Source organism: Euleptes europaea, chromosome 19, assembly GCF_029931775.1.
Source record: "Euleptes europaea isolate rEulEur1 chromosome 19, rEulEur1.hap1, whole genome shotgun sequence".
In the NCBI taxonomy this organism is placed as follows: Eukaryota; Metazoa; Chordata; class Lepidosauria; order Squamata; family Sphaerodactylidae; genus Euleptes; species Euleptes europaea.
Genome location: NC_079330.1, coordinates 15,873,444 through 15,890,977, shown reverse-complemented (window position 1 = coordinate 15,890,977; position 17,534 = coordinate 15,873,444). Strand labels below are relative to the sequence as shown.

Here is a 17,534-nt window from a genome sequence, read left to right as displayed (position 1 = left end):
TAGCTAAATTCTGTGCTTTGACATACAAGATCCCTCAGACAAAGCGGGGGCTTGGCAATCTAACCTAAAACGGAAAATGCTATATTAATCTGAGGTTTTTACCTAATAGAAATTTGTTTACTTAAGAATTATATGTCCCATAGTTTTTAGACACTGTATCTTTTAATTCTATCTTGTAATTGATATGAATATTTCAATGGCTTTGCCGTATTAATAAGAAATCTGAATCTGAAGCAGTTGTGGTTTTAATTGTAAGTCCTTTTCCAAGCTTTGCATGTTTGTCTCTGTTCTTGGCCGTTGGGTCGAACTGACCCAGGACATGCTGTTGTTTGGATTACGAATCTCTGAACACAAAAGAACTCAAGGAACAAGCCAGCCAATCCCAACTATTTCCATGGCAGTTTAAATAAATTAACGTCGGCTGGTGCAGAGATGCGGCACAAAGCGGCAATTAGAGCAGGAGGTATATTTTGACACAGGAGTCTGCTTGCTATCTGCCAACTACGTTGATGAGATTGATTGCCGAGGGTGGGGGAAGAAGAGGAAGAGTTTCCATTTTATTTCTAAATGTGCAGCCTGTGGAACGAGCACTGAAAAGGCACTCCAAGATTTTAAATTATAGTTAGCACAGTTCTATGTATAGGCAGCTTCCAAAATTTCTGTGATGCCTCTCCAGGGAAAGGAAACAGAACCACCACTTGAACAGAAAGGTGAAAAATATAATCCTGGGGTGAAGGCAAAGAGGGTCAAGATAGGATTGCCAGTCACCCAACTCTCTTCCCCGTCTCCTTCCCCTAGCATAGAAGGAAATCTTGCATTTGACAGAACTGGGAATTTTCAAATGGGCATAAAAATCCATCTGGTGCAACAGGGTGTGTAGGAAGAGTTGCAACATCTGGCGTGCAAAGGAATTGAAAAGAAGACCCAGCAGAGGGCAGGCAAGTGGTCAGCTTGTTAGGGCTGTAAGACTAGAGACCTTTCCACCCTTTTCACACCTCTTGTCTGTCCTTAGACTGATTTTCTTAGGTCGAATTTCCTGCTTCTTCCCAGAAATTATTCTACCCTCTCCCTCCTTAGCTAGTTAGACAGCTAGAGGCTCATCTCTCAGCTTTCCTATCCAAAATGTAGTTCCCTCAATAAAGAGCAATTTTATTTTTAATCAGTGAGTCTGATGCTTTTCTGCATACGCAGAAGAAGCAGGAGGGTTGGTTTTTATATGCCAACTTTATCTACCACTTAAGGAAGAATCAAACTGGCTTACAATCACCTTCCCTTCCCCTATGATCCAGGTTAGCTGAAACGAGTCCCAGGATCCACCCCTGTGTTTCCACTGTGAGCCAGATGTCTTTTCTGTAAAGTGCACTCCATGTACCCAACACAGTAGCTTTGGCCACCTCTGAAGCAGGGCGCAGTTTTCCCCACACTTTTCCCCACACACGGCGACTGCCCTCATGGCAGTAACTCAAATCAAGGTGAAACTGGGTCTTCTGCTAACTTCTCCCACAAGCAGGCTCTCGTGGCCCTTTCTTGTATGCCCAGGGTAATGCTGATCGCCACTTTGGGGTCAGGGAGAAGAAGAGCTGGTTTTTATATGCCGAGTTTCTCTACCAAGGGAGAATCAAACCGGCTTACAATCACTTTCCCTTTCCCTCCCCACAACAGACACCCTGTGAGGTAGGCGGGGCTGAGAGAGCTCTAAGCAAGCTGTGACTTGCCCAAGGTCACCCAGCTGGCTTCATGTGGAGGAGTGGGGAATCAAACCCGGTTCTCCAAATCAGAGTCCACTGCTCCAAAGCACCGCTCTTAACCACTACACTACGCTGGCTCTTTCCTACAGGCCAGATTGGCCAGGGATACTGGATCAATTGTTGTTGTTGTTTTTGCCATCTTCTGGGCATAGAGTAGGGGGTCACTGGGTGTGTGTGTGGGGGGGAGGTAGTTGTGAATTTCCTGCATTGTGCAGGGGACTAGATGATGACCCTGGAGGTCCCTTCCAACTCTATGATTCTAATTATTTCTGTGTTGCTCACCCCAAACCTTCCCTGCTTCCTTTCTATGCTCAGCCAAGGGACTTCAAGTTAAGCAGCATGTCTGAGCTTTCCAGACAGCAGTAAGTATTAGACTAAACCCATCCCCAAGTGCAATAGGCTGAATATTCCTATTCTCGAATGCGGCATTTCATATTCACTGAGACTCGTTCTTCACTTGAAATGCCATACTGACGGTTTTTCACTTCTATAAATCTGGGCTTAGAGAATCCCTTCAGGAGTTTCGGAAAGCCACGGCATTAAAACAAGCCACCTGACATGGCACAAGCTGCCAGTAAAAACGTCTTGTTAAGTTATCTTTTACGCAAAAGATCACTGCTTCAGATTGGGGCTATTATTTAAATTTACTAAAGCCAGCACATTTACTGCCAAGATCGATTCTCTGCTGGCCCCCAACAAAGACAGCTTAAAATCATAGAATTGGAAGGGACCACCTGGGTTATCTAGTCCAATCCCCTGCACAATGCAGGAAATTCATAACTACCTCCCCCTCACACCCCCAGTGACCCCTACTCCATGCCCAGAAGATGGCCAAGATGCCCTCCCTCTCATGATCTGCCTAATGTCATACAATCCGCATTGCTGACAGATGGCCATCAAGCCTCTGCTTACCATCTCCCAAGGAAGCCTGTTCCACTGAGGAACCGCTCTGTTAGAAAGTTCTTCTTAATGTCTAGATGGAAACTCTTTTGATTTAATTTCAACCCGTTGGTTCTAATCCGACCTTCTGGGGCAACAGAAAACAACTCGGCACCATCCTTCTCAACAATCGCTGGTAGTTTCCATTTCCCAGCTAGGAAACTAAGGCAGAGAGTGGCTCGCCTGAGGTAAGAAAGTCCATCTGTCCCCAAGACCTTGACATGCATTATGCTTGCTATTTCCACCTACAGCCTTCAAGCCACCTTTGCCCTCAGGAACTTCTCCTCCTCATACGCAAACACACAAAGCTGCCTTACACTGAAACAGACCACTGGCCTACTGCGGTCGGTACTGTCCACTCAGACTGGCAGCTGGCTCTTCCAGGGTCTCAGGATAAGGTCTTTCACATTACCTGCTACCCGGACCCTTTGAAATGGAGATGAGATGCTGGGGATGGAACCTGAGACCTTCTGCATGCCAAACAGATGCTCTACCACTGAGCCACGGCCCCCTCCCTCCTCAGCCGGGTCTAACGCACTGAGCAAAGCATGCCTAAGCAAGCAAGCACGGGACTCACTTGGCCACGAGAGAGAAGGCCTCTGAGCAGACAGCTGGGCAGGGGACAAGCCTGATTAAGATGTGGCCAAGAGCAGCGGGGAAATGGGCTTGCGTCACCTTCTCAAACACCGACGTGAAGGTGTTGACATCTCCTGTCTTGCTACTCGGCTCCCCTCCTCCTGTATCCAGGATGTTGCCCCCGTGGAGGACAAGAATCAGGACGTGAGTTTTACAGCTCCCCTGCTGACCTCCTTCCTAGAGAGAAAGAGAAAAACCAGCCGGCATATTCAAAAGAGCCAAGCCTCCTGGGAAAGATTTGGGGCGAAATGGTGGGCTGCGTGGGAGAGGTTTTGTGACCTGCCCTGTGGAGTTGTGACCTACCTGTTAGGGGTTGAAAAAGCACATGTGTGTGTGTGTGTGTGTGGGGGGGAGTCTACCAAAAATTAAGCCAAGGCTAGACACCTCTACTGAAAGCCGGGGTGGTAAAGTGGTCAGACTGGGACTGGGGAGACCTCGATTCAAATCCCTGGTCAGCTATGAAGCTCTCCTGTTATACCCTCTTGGTCTAACCTACCTTAAAGGGAGTTATTGGGAGGATAAAATGGAGGACAGGGAGAACCACAACCTCTCTCCTAAGTTCCTGGGTAGAAGGCCAGGATAGAACTTTGAGAGACAGATCTTTGAGAGCACCATTTTGGTCTTAAATTTTTTGAGGGGGACCATCTGACCAAACTTGGAACATCAAATGTCCTGCTTCAAACTAGTTCTACAAACTCTATCAAACAGTTTAAATTGAGGGCAGGGGTGGGGTCTATCTGAAGACCAGGATCACCTGCCCTTCGTCCCACCATCCTTGGTGAAGCAGGAAGTTCAACAGGAAGTAACCCATGAAAGAGCTCTTCCCGATGCCAGCACCAGGAATATGGAATCCTCTTGCCCAAGAGGTCTTCGTTACCATTCTGTAAACTGTCAAAGCCTGTGTTGCTTAGGAGGGCTTAGCTCAATTTGATTTCCCATTTTAATTCTTCGGGTGGCTTATCTTGGTTTCAGTCTGCCACCCTGTAATAGCTTTTGATGTTTTGAGATTGTTTTACTGGTGGTTGTATAATGGTGATGCATTTGATAAACTGCTTAGAGAAAGGGGTTCCTTGTAGACCAAAAATATAAAAAAATAAAATCAAGAGATCAATTAATAAATTGAATTAAATTCAATAGGAAAAAAGTCCTCCACTTCAGAACAGAGATTGCACAGCCTTAAGCCGCCTTCATAGGTCAGTCCTCGAATCCCCGTTTAAGAGATGTCAGGCTGCCGTGAGCACCGTGGAGGAAGGATGGAATTAAAACACAAGAACTGAAGCGGGTTCATTTATGTTAAAACATTTCCCCATATAACAGAATTTACTTGATGTGTTCCAAAGTAATACAGTTTTTACATTTGGGAAAGGAATTTCTCAATCAGGAATTACTGAAGGGGTATGGTAACGCTTACAAATCTAATGTAACGTATCTTAAAGGTATGAACGGTAAGCAGGTTCAGGATGGATAAGCATTTGAATTGGAGGAATCAGCACTGTGTATTTTCCCCGTGTCCTTTTTCTCTCGGTGCCTTAAACTATAGATATTTCTACTGATATAAGATATTCTATTATTTAACTGCGTGCTATATTTTGTAATATATGTATATTGTTTAAAACTGTGTAAACCTAAAATGTTGGGGGGGGGGGGGAAGCACCAAGATGCCACCCCCTGAAGTCACAACGAGGCCCTGCATAGAAAGACAGTGTGTAGTGGGGAAGGGTGCCCAGCATGCAGGAATCCAGAGAGATCCCTCCCCTTCATAGCGAGAGCAAGATGAGTCTTGGAATCTGCAGCGACTGCAGAAATGACAGGGCTGCTCAGCTGTGATGTGGACGCCACCAATCCAGCTTCAGCCGGCCTCCCGGAAGGAGCCACTGTTTCAAAGGGAATCTCTTCTGCCAAATCTGACAGCGTATGGCAGAAGTTGAGGGCACCTCCACAGTAAAACCCCAGCACTGCTGGACCGGCGGCTGCCTGGAAGCGCGTTGGGTCAACGGTCTCACCTCACTGTCCTCGTGAATCTCAATGCTGCCTTGGGCAGGATAGCGCTGCTTCCTTAAAGAGGCCCTATACAGTTCTCCTGAAAGAAGGGGAGAGGGGAAGAAAGAGAAAAGCCTGTATGAATTAAAACCCAAAACAACTTTCACTTCCGGTAGCACCAGCGTTGCAAAAGCCTGCAGGACAGGCTGATTCATTCTCTTTTAAGAGTGGAGCTGGGGATGTGATCTGCCCGGTTTTCCAAGGGCATGACTATTGCCCGGTGAAAGCTCTTTTCATGTAATAGAGAGAACAGGAGAGAGAGAGAGGCTGTTTTTATTGTTTCACTTGTTTACCGTTCAGTGCCTTTTAAAGCAATTTGCTGTAAAAGGCGCACCTGAAGCTCTAGGCTTCCAGCCGATTATGAGTTTTCATTTTTAGCCAAGGCTTTTCAGTGCCCCAAAAGCCATTTCTCTAAAAACTGCAGCTGTCTTTGGCTGCGTTTCCCACTTCCCTCCTGATATCTCCTCAGCCAAAGGGTGGGATGCTGTGGATGAATCAGCATTTTGTGTTGCCTCTGTCCTTCGTCCCTTGTCACTGTCCCTAAGCACATGGGATCCTCCCACTGACCACACTGAGATCCCCCATAACCTGCTCCTGAGAAGGTGGGCCTGCCCCCCTTCCCAACCAAATGTGTGTCTTCCAATCCTAGTGGGAGCTACAGTCCACATGTTATTCTGGGACTGAAAACGTGTCTTTAAAAAAATTAAATGTTGTGGGAAGAAAAGGAGTTTCTAAATCTTGCCCTCATGCAGTTTTCCCATCCAAAGAGGGGGAAAATCCGTTATCACAACAAGCATATAACAGAATGAGCTTATGTTGAGGATTTAGATCTTAGAATACCGCTCGAGGAGGCTAACAGCAATAGATACAAACATTAATAAAAACATTTGCACTGAGATGGTGGAGTCCCAGGATGCTAGACTGGAATGGAGGACTTCAGGCAACAGCTGGGGAATGCAATTTTTATAGACTCGTTTAAAAAAATCCATGCAGCAGAGAACTAGCACTGCAGGGAGCGGACGGGGCTAGAGCCTGTCTCCCTGAGGTGATAGTTTTTTCCTTGTGGGGAACGCTTTATGCATTTGGCTTCAAATATGGCGCTGCCATCCCTCACAGTCCCGCATCCTAAAGTGGCAGAGATCTCTTGAGCTACCACCACAGGACTTTTATCACCTCATCCTGCTGCATGGACAAACCAGGTTTGCTCAAGGGCGGCTGCCGAGCTCCAAGAAAATCGTCTTGGAGTTAGTCAGCACTTTCAGAAAAATGCTCAGCCAAACAATAAAATCATCTCAGCTTCCCTGAACTAAAATTCTAGCTTTTAACAGCACAACGAAAAAGGCCTGCAGACAGAAGCCAAACGCCGGCAGGAGTCGATATAAAAATAACTTCCAGCCGCACTGTTTTCAAAATGGGCTTTTCCAACCGCCGTTTCAAGACGCTTGGAAGTGGCAGCCCCCATGGGCAAGCCCTCATTTCAAAATAGTCCCCCCCCCCACTTTTAGGGAAAAGGACACTGGCTTTCTGTCAGACGTCGGCACCTAGGGACGAGGGAACAAATGCAGAACCTGGATTTCCCCGAGCGCGTCGGCTGAGCAGTGAAGGCTCAAAATTTGGCCTTCAAATACACCTGGCAGGCAGGGGAAGTTACCAGCTGTGCATGGCTGCTCCATTTAGTGTCTCAGTCACTGTGGGCAACAGAGAAAGAATTAAGGGAAGAGACAGGCATGGTCTCAGCAGCACAGCGTAGGGATGATTCACAATTATGTCTCCTGGAAGTACACCAAAGATGTTGTAAAGGACAACCCTGAAAATATGGAGTGTAGATTAAGAGCCCTGACCTGGATAGGCCAGGATAGCTCGATCTCGCTCGATCTTGGAAGCTAACCAGGGTCAGCCCTGGTCAATACTTGGATGGGAGGCCACCAAGGAACACCAGAACCAGATTTTTGTGGGGGCTGGGCAACAGAGCATAACTGGGGGTCCCTTGCCCTTCCCCACTGGTACCCACACCTTCCTCCATTAGCCACTCCTCTTCCTCACACAGCCCTCTCTCCTATACCTACTGGGTCACTACGCAAAGGCAAGCGATGGCAAACCACCTCTGAACATCTCTTGCCTCGAAAACCCTACAGGGTCTTTATACGTTGGCTGCGGCTGGGCGGCCCCTTCCACCACCATCAAATTAACAGCGGGGAACCGTCGCACTGTTTGCAAACATGCGCACAACAAACCCTCATGCTTTCAACAGCCAGGAACAGGTGGCGCTTCCCAGGTGGGCGCCCCTTTCAGGGACGATGCCGGCATTGCCCTGCGTCGTATGCCAAAGGGCCCTTAGAAGTGCTGTGCCCAGGGGTACGTTTTGAAAGATGCCAGGGCTGCAGCTCAGTACCCCAAACTAGCCAATACTGGAGGGGGGAAGGAGGAGGAGGAGGAGAAGGCAGAATCAAATTGGCTCACAATCACCTTCCCTTCCCCTCCCCACAATAGACACCCTGTGAGGTAGGTGGGGCTGAGAGAGCTTTATCAGAGCTGGGACTAGCCCAAGGGTCACCCGGCTGGCTTCGTGCGTAGGAGCGGGGAAACAAATCCAGTTCACCAGATTAGCGTCCGCTGCTCATGTGGAGGAGTGGGGGAATTAAACCCGGTTCTCCAGATCAGACTCCACCGCTCCAAGGAAGGAAGTGAGGCCTTCTCACCTTCCTCACACACATACAAATTTAAAAAAATTGCACCTGGGCAGTGCAGATTCTGTGCCAAGAAAAACCTCAACAAGCAGTTTATTTAGGTCATCAAATGCAGAAAAAAAGGCATGGTTTACACTGCAATTTTGTCATACTGTTTTGCATAATTTATTCTGGTTTTGCTAGGGAAGAGCTGCTCAGGGCCCCAAAATATTCAGCCATCTGTCTGGCTTCTGATATTTCAGCAGACGTTGCTCCCATGCTTTCGAAGCATTTTTCAGGCTGCCACGTGGGCCAGTAACATGATTTTTTTTTAAAGGAGTGAAATTAACATTTTCAGGAAGCTAAACTGGGGGAGGGAGAAACATACATGCAGATCTGAGCTCCTTTCAGGAAGAATGGGGTAAAGAAATGAAACACAGCGATAGAATTCCAGACACGCAGCCCAGCATAGATCTGTTTCTGACCCTTCCTCACAGGAGTGTTGTTGGAATGACCCACACGAGGCCCATGAGCACTATGAAGACCCAATAAAATGCGCTGTCAAAGGAAAGCAGCCTACTGTCGCTAACATTTTCTCAGCCTCATGAGGGCTGAACTACACGTTACACTGGTTCTGGGTCCCAGGTTCTTCCAAACCAAACAGGGCCAGCACCAGGTTTTTGTGGGGCCTGGGCAACAGAGCATAACTGGTGGTCCCTTGCCCTTCCCCACTGGTACCCACCCCTTCCTCCATCAGCCACTCCTCTTCCTCACACTGGCCCTTCCTGTCTATTTTGTGGTGCTTGCTCCCAAGAAATGGTTCTTAGGATTGCACTGTAAGAATTGTGTGCTGTAAATTGGAAAGCTATCAATTCAAATCCTGCCTCTCTGTCACAGATGTCTGGCATAATATGAGGATAATTATAGCGGCCGGCCTTGGAGGGTTGTTATAAGCACTATTGAGAGAGAAAGTAAAATACCTTGAACAATCAAAGAGCACCCCATATTTATTTCAATTCCATAATTAGCGATATTAATCACATTACACACATCGTTGGCAAATTTTGTCCCAGACTGATCTGATCATCTCGATTTTATGCATTTTGCTACAATCTAATCTGCCAGCTGTCATAATACTAGTTACGATCTAGCAACCATCAATTAGTAAAGAGATTTTAAAGTCAATACAACTTCAAACTCGGCAGGGTCAATGTTTGGCTTTTGTACCAACTAGGGTTGCCAACCTCCAGGTACTCAAAACAAGCTACAGCACCCAAACAAGTTAAGCATAAACAATTTTATATGGATATATCTTGCTCTGTAACCTCCAGGTACTAGCTGGAGATCTCCTGCTATTACAACTGATCTCCAGCCAACAGAGATCAGTTCACCTGGAGAAAATGGCCGCTTTGGCAATTGGACTCTATGGCATTGAAGTCCCCTCCCCTCCCCAAACCCTGCCCTCCTCAGGCTGTCCCAAAAACCTCCCGCTGGTGGCGAAGAGGGACCTGCCAACCCTAGTACCAACACATTTCATAAATTGCTAAATCAACATTTAAAAAGCAGCAGAGTAAAAAAACAATTAGCAATTACCTCTCCATCAAGACTACCCATTAGGGCTGTCGATTCGGTTCCATCCAATAAGAAAAACAGCCGAATTTTCCCCAATTCGGCGGTTTCTAGTTCGAATGGAGCCGAATTCAAAAAAGGCGGGAAAACAGCCAGCTGAATTCGGTGAGTTCGGGCGGATGCCAAATAAATTTTGGCAAATTTGGCGGCCCTGAATCAGCAGCATAACCATCAGTTAGTTAGCAGTATTTTCCCGTGGCCAATGGTGGCCAAGCTGGGTCTTCTCCTGGCCAATCAGAGCAGGGATTCTCACTTTTGAAATGGCCAGGAGAAGAGTATAAAAACTCCCGTCCCGACTGCATTCATTTCCTTCCATTTGGGTGGTGCTGCTGCTGAGAGATCCTGACTGGGCCGAGCTGCTGCTGCTTATCGGAATAGGCTTGGATTTACTTCTCCGTGCTCCTGCTGGAAGACATCTACACAGTTTGATTTTGGGGTTTTTTCTCTACACTTTTTCTTCTGTGTGTGTGTGTGTGGGGAAAAGCAGATTCTGTGTGGGGGGCAGATTCTGTGGGTGGGGGGGAAGCCAAAGGGGAGGCCTTTTTTGCCGGGGGGGGGGTGCCCGCTCGCCTCTGCGGGAGTGTGCGTTCTGCTTTTGTTTTTTGCCTGTTGCCACCCTCGCCTGGAGTTGAGTGCGGCAGTGTGGCGCGAGTCTCCCTCTGCTCGGCACCCGCGTGCCTCCTCCTCGGTTTGTTTAGGGTTGAGCTGAGCCTTACTGGTTTGAGGGTGGGGGGCTTCGCCTTTTCTGCCCAGGGGGGCTGCCCGCTCGCCTCTGCGGGAGTGTGTGTTCTGCTTTTGTTTTTTGCCCGTTGCCACCCTCGCCCGGAGTTGAGTGCGGCAGTGCAGCGCAAGTCTCCCTCCACTCGGAACCCTCACGCCTCCTCCTCCTTGGCTTGTTTGTGTTTGGGGTTGAGCCGAGCCGTATTGGTTTGAGAGGGGGGGCTTTGCCTTTTCTGCCCGGGGGGGTGCCGCTCGCCTCTGCGGGAGTGTGCGTTCTGCTTTTGTTTTTTGCCCATTGCCACCCTCGCCCAGAGTTGTGCTTTGGGGTTTGTTTGTTTGTATGGAAGGCATAAAATCGCGCTGAGCAGGTGCTTATCTCTCCCCCTTTCTCCCATAAATCGTCCGGCTCCTACTGATTCGTACAATAAGCCAGCCTTACTTTTGCAACCATTTTGCAAGCCTCATTTCTTATTACAATAAATGTTGCATAAGGAGAAATTCCACTCCCCCACTCGCCCGCACCATTCTTCCTGTTTGCTTAGCTAATAGCATATGCATAGCTAGCGTGCCTCTGTTCCTTTCCATGGCTTGCAAACTCCCAAGGTCGCATGTTGCAATTGCAATGGTTTGCAAACTCCAAAAGGTCTATTCTATTCATTTCAATGGGCTGATCAAGGGGGGAACCCCATTCCGAGCCCCATAACTTCGGACCCCCTGACCCAATCTTCACAAAACTTGGGGGTTCTTGCAAGAAGGGTCCCCTCAAGCTACACTGGGACCTCTACCTCTGAAAATGCCCCCCTGGAGCCGCGGAAAGACGCAAATGTGTTTTTAATGGCTTTAAATGGCCGAATTTATTCGCAAATTCCGAACTTAGTGCCGAATTCCACTGATCCGAATCAGGGGAGTTTGGACTTTGGCATTTCCCAAATAAAAATGGGACAAATTTTGCCGAATCCAAATTTTACCAATTTTTTTTTTCAACAGTCCTACTACCCATGTTGTAGCCAAAAACAAAAAGTTCCCTTCTGTTTGGTTTTGAACGAACGGCAGCTGAGGGACGTTTACATTTTCTTCGCAGGGCAAGACCAGCAAATCTGTGCTCTTCCACTACCTTTCCATTGCAAAGCAGACCCCAGTTAGGCCAATCCTGTTGCTTAACACATAGAGGGTTTTTGGCTTCCTTAGCTGTTATCAGCTTCCCAGGTTTTGTTGCTGCAGAAAAAGGGGATTAGCAGTTGCCCAATTTACACCTGCCTTTACCAACTGAGGCCCTGGTGTTGGCTGCAAAGGAATCATTTTCTGCATCACAGCTGAAATCTTTGAAAGAGCCTGAATGAAAAGATGCTGAGAACAGAGGTGAGGCACCAAAAGGGCACAGCAAAAGGGATTTTCCCTTGGATGAAGCTTGAGTATCTTGGGGGCTTTGTCATTTTCTACAGAGGTTAGATTACTCTTTGATGTGTCCCTTCAGAATAGCTCAAGGGTAAGCCAGGAAGTCTCTCTGGATGTCAGATAGTTGCTCTTACTTACCAGAGGTTTGAAAAGGGCTGGCAGAAGGTTTGATCTAACAGCAAGAAACTGGTTACGTTACTGTTGACGATTAAATCTTTTAGCATCAAGATTTAATTTTTCAGATCCACATCGTTAAAAAAATAAAATAAAATTCCGCCTTCCATCAGACCGGCCTCCTCCGTGGCCACCTTCAAGATTTAATTGGGGTAAGACAAAAACTACACATGAGTAACACTAGGATGGTCTCAGCCAAATCGCTACTCAGAAATGAACTTCCCGATCTATAGCCAGACGTTAGAAGTTGTCATTCAAGATGTTATGGTGCGGGGTAACCAAGCTGTTGAAGATCGAAAGCTGACCTTCTAGAAGAAATATATTCACAAACAATTAAAGAGAGCAAGAGAGTGGGAGCAGATGGTAAGAAAAGGACTTAAATGCTGGGTAAGAAAAAACCCCAAAGTAGAATCTCCACAAATGAGAGGAATTCCACACAAAACGGAAGGACCTGGAAGCCCATTTGGAGATCTGGTTAATGAGAACACTGTAGTTGGACATTAAATGCAGCTATAGAAATGGAACAGAGCCAGCATGGTTAGGGGGCTAGAGCAACTGCCCTATGAGGAGTGGTTAAAACACTTAGGGCTGTTTAGCTTGGAAAGAAGGTGGCTAAGGAGAGACATGACAGAGGTCTATAACATTATGAATGGTTTGGAGAGTGGACAGGGAGAAGCTTTTCTCCCTCTCTCATAATACTAAAAAATGGGGTCGTCTGCTGAAGCTGGAGGGTGAGAGATTCAAAACAGAGAAAAGGAAGTATTTCTTCATGCAACGTATAGTTAAATTGTGGAACTCCCTGCTCCAGGATGTGGTGATGGCTACCAACTTGGAAGGCTTTAAGAGGGGAGAGGACATGTTCATGGAGGAGAGGGGTATTCATGGCTACTAGTTAAAATGGATACTAGTCATGATGCATACCTATTCTCTCCAGATCAGAGGAGCATGCTGAATATATTAGGTGCTGTGGAACACACGCAGGATGGTGCTTCTGCAGTCGTTTTGTTTGGGGGCTTCCTAGAGGCCCCTGGTTGGCCACTGTGTGAACAGACGGCTGGACTTGATGGGCTTTGGTCTGACCCAGCAGGGCTTTTCTTATGTTCTCTAATCTGGAGAGTGGTGGGCTCTAATCTGGAGAATTGGGTTCAATTCCCCACTCCTCCGCATGAAGCCTGCTGGGTGACCCTGGGCCAGTCACAGTTCTCTCCAAACTCTCTCAGCCCATGCAGAGGCAGGCAATGGCAAACCACCTCGGAACCTCTCTTGCCCTGAAAAACCTACAGGGTCGCCATAAGTCAGCTGTGACTTGACGGTACTTTCCACCACCACCACAGAAATGGAAACAGTCCCAAGAGCTAGCACCATTGTCGGCAAAACAAAGACGCCATAAACCAAGAAACGGTTATTGTTCAGAGCAACATCTTACTACAAAACACGGGCCTAGGTGCTGCCAAAAAAAACAAATCAGTGGGTTATAGATCAAATCAAGCCTGAACTGACCCTAGAAGCTAAAATGACTAAACTGAAGCTATTGTATTTTGGTCACATTATGAGAAGACCAGAGTCACTGGAAAAGACAGTCATGCTAGGACAGAAGGAAAAGAGGAAGACCGAACAAGAGATGGATGGACTCTATGCAAAGGAAGCTGCAGCCCTCAATTTGCAAGATCTGAGCCAAGGCTGTCAAAAATAGGACATTTTGGAAGACTTTGATTCATAGGGTCGCCATGAGTCGGAAGCGACTTGATGGCACTTAACACACACACACACACAGGTGCTGTTTGCTAAGCTGGGCCCGTTAAGACTGAACCAGGTAGCAAGTTCTTCAGAAAAGAAAAAAAAAGAGGATGGTTTCGAGCCCCTTCTCTGGAGCGTTACCAAAACAAGATCCTTCCAGCTGCGACCTTGACGCCGGAGGTACCAACGGAGAATACAGTTCTGGCCACAGATGGTGCCACCATAAAATGCGAGCTGCCAAAGGGCCCCGCACTCTGCGGGGAAGGGAGAGAGGGCTGTGCAGAAAAACAGAGAAATTTCATTAGCCCCTGAAACGGAGCTGATTACAGGGGAAATTATGTGTTTTCCTATTTACTGGAGAAGCTTTAATGAGGTAAAATTATAACGAGGCTTAGCGGGACTCGCTGAACCTCCCAGGTGAGGTAACGGCTTTTTTTTAAACCAGTTTTCCTTTGGCAATCTTTACTTATACCGTCATTACCGCAATTTATGCTAATTACATCATTATGCAAGCCACTGTAACAAAAGGAGGCCAAATCAAATCCCACACAAAAGGTGGAACTCAGGAAGCACAATAGCTCACGGTTATGAAAGGAGGCAGAGGGGTGCTGCTGCATTTGGTTAGAAACTAAAGCAGATCTGGGGGGGGGGAAACGAACCAATGTTGGGAGGGTTTCAAGATCGGGGGGGGGGGGAAGCTGAAAAATGCAACATGGAGAAGGCCTCTACTGGACTCACAATCCTGTAATTTTCCAAAGGGTCCTTCATGCCAGAAAGTCACATCCTGTAATAGTTTTTACAGTTTTATCAAGTTGGACAATCTGATATACTAATTTCTGGCTGGTCAAATATCAATAAACTTGACTTGACTTGGTACTGAATGCCTGAACCAAGTCAAACCAATACCCCAAAAAAGTTGCACAGATCACGGGGCTAAGGATCGTACTGCTCTTGAAAACAACAGGTGCTAGAGGTGTCGCAGGGATCTTTCCCTTCTGCCTTTTATCCCCTCTTTACAATGTCTATGGGTAGGGTTGCCAGCTCTGGGTTGGGAAATACCTGGAGATTTGTGGGGAAGATCCTGAGGAAGGCGGCGTTTGGGGAGGGGAGGGAATTCAGTGGGGTATAATGTCATAGAGTCCACCTTCTAAAACAGCCATTTCCTCCAGGTGAACTGGTCTCTGTCGCCTGGAGATCAGTGGTCATAGCAGGAGATCTCCAGCCACCAGCTGGAGGTTGGCAATCCTATCTATGGGTGATCTCATCTGAGCCCACACATCTCCAGTTCTCCATCTGATATTTCCACTCCTACATCTCTTTGATCGCCAACCTAAAGCGAATGGCTTGCATCCTGTCTAAGACAGGAAGCAATTCCTCCAGCCTAAAGGAGACTTATTTCCTATTGGAGGAAAGAGCCATTTACATTGGAGAGAAGGCTCAAAACTTTGCTCAGTGAGAGTGGCGGAATACAGACCAGTATGTCTAAGACTGAATTTCTCATTCTGCCCCCCACCCCAAGCCTTTTTCTCCTTGCAGGTGCTCCATACCCACAGATGATATCACCAACTACCCTGTCGAAGGAGCACAACGAATGTGGCTTTTTGCCCTCTGCATGCTCACTCCATCATCTTTGGTCACATTTCCCTTTACGACAGTACAAAAACCTCCCCTCCCTTCGGCAAAAGCTCTGGGCATCTCTCTCAGTTCATCGCGGCGACATCCTCCTCATCTCTGATCTGCATTTCCAGATGGCCAAAGGAATTCAAGATGCGAAACAAACGGGGAAACGCAACAGGACTGAAGAAGATATTGTGCTAAGGGGAAACATATGAGGAGGGGGAGGAGGAGTCGATCAACTGTGAAAGCTGCAAATTATGCAGCCTTTCTGGTGCATAAAGGCTGCAAATTATGTAGCCTTTCAAAAACAAACCAAAAGGAATTTCACAACCCTGCATCAAAAGGGAACCTGCAGATGTGGTGGAGACTTCCATAAAAATGGCCACAAAGCGACCCAAAAAAGGGGCTGCCAAGCAGATGGCGTCATCCTTGCTTGGTGGTTCTTCATTTGGGAACCAAAACTTAAAGACTGTATTTGGTTTCCCCCAGCAAAACGACTCCATGAGAAAGAAAATAGGAGAGATTATTGTTTGTTGAATGTATGTGTATGGCGTTGTCTTGTTTAACACACACAGACACACAGAGAGAGGAATTAAAGAGTGGCTCCTAAACTCACCAGCCATTCTACTCTACGTAGTAACTTTTTGCTGAAAAGGAGCCAGGTCAGTCCTGCAAAGCTGAACTCAGGCACGTGTAAAGAAACAGATGAGTGAATATTTACACAGCAATCCTTCCAGTTTCTCTTTCCAATGTCTTTGGGTGAAACGGAGTTTCTCAAGGCCAAGTTTAGAAGGAAACACTGATAGGAACTTGGGTTGGACCATTGTTCCTTTGGGTCAATCTAGGATCATAGAATCACAGAGGTGGAAGGGACCACCAGGGTCATCTAGTCCAACCCCCTGACCAATGCAGGGAATTCCAAACTACTTCCCCTCCCCCACACACCCCCAGTGACCCATACTTCATGCCCAGAAGATGGCCAAGGCGCCCTCCCTCTCATGATCTGCCTAAGGTCATAGAATCGGCATTGCTGACAGATGGCCACCTAGCCTCTGCTTAAAAACCTCCAGGGAAGGAGAGTTTACCACCTCCCGAGGAAGCCTGTTCCACTGAGGAATCGCTCTAACTGTGAGAAAATTCTTCCTAATGTCTAGATGGAAACTCTATTGATTTAATTTCAACTCGTTGGTTCTGGTCCGACCTTCTGGAGCCACAGAAAACAACTCGGCACTATCCTCTATATGACAGCCCTTCAAGTACTTGAAGATGGTTATCATATCCCCTCTCAGTTTTCTCCTCTTCAGGATCTGTTCTCACAACCAATATTCTAAGGTTATCATCAGACAGGAGCCATTCTCAGCTAGCCACACTTGCCCCAGGTAGGGCTGCCAGTTCCGGGTTGGGAAATACCTGGAGATTTTGGGGGTGGAGCCTGAGGAGGGCAGGGTTTGGCGAGGGGAAGGACTTCAATGAAGTATCAGGCCACAGAGCCCACCATCCAATGCAGCCATTTTCTCCAGGCGAACTGATATCTGTCGCCCGGAGATCAGCTGTAGTAGCAGGAGATATCCAGCCGCCACCTGGAGGTTGGCAACCCTAGCCCCAGGGGTTGCCTTTGCTGACTGCTCGGCGTCATTCACCGGTCACTGTGCTCCTCTGGGGAAACAGAGACTCTACCTACCAAGGGAGAGCCAGCGCAGCAAAGTGGTTAAGAGCGGTGGTTTGGAGCGGTGGACTCTGATCTGGAGAGCCAGGTTTGCTTCCCCGCTCCTCCCCATGAGTGGCAAAGGCTGATCTGGTGAACTGGATTTGTTTCCCCACTCCTACGCACGAAGCCAGCTGGGTGAACTTGGGCTAGTCACAGCTATGTTAGAGCTCTCTCAGCCCCACCTACCTCACAGGGTGTCTGTTGTGGGGAGGGGAAGGGAAGGTGATTGCAAGCCGGTTTGAGCCTCCCTTAAGTGGTAGAGAAAGTCGGCATATAAAAGCCAACCCTCCTCCTATTAAGCCCTGCTAAAAATCGGAGGGACAGAGCTACAACCAACCATTTCTGTACAAGGGCTGAGTAATCCACCTGGACTGCCGAGACTACTTAAGCAGCAAGAGCGGAGCCTCCCGCTTATGCATTACCTTGTCCATCAAGGCACCGTGCGAGTAAACCATGAAGTTAGAAGACAGCTCCTTTAATGGGAAGCCGCAGACATCATTTCGCATTCCAGGCGCCCCACCTGGA

General features: G+C 47.6%; 1 protein-coding gene across 1 annotated transcript in view; it reads right to left on the bottom strand.

The window, feature by feature from the left end:
• Positions 1-17,534, bottom strand: part of PITPNM3 (PITPNM family member 3) — a 93,410-nt gene that overhangs the window by 41,034 nt on the left and 34,842 nt on the right. The window contains exons 5-6 of the mRNA XM_056865569.1: positions 5,327-5,403; positions 3,265-3,500 (exon numbers count right to left, since the gene is read on the bottom strand). Coding sequence (XP_056721547.1) covers positions 3,265-3,500; positions 5,327-5,403 — 313 coding nt within the window. The remainder of the gene's footprint in view (positions 1-3,264; positions 3,501-5,326; positions 5,404-17,534) is intronic.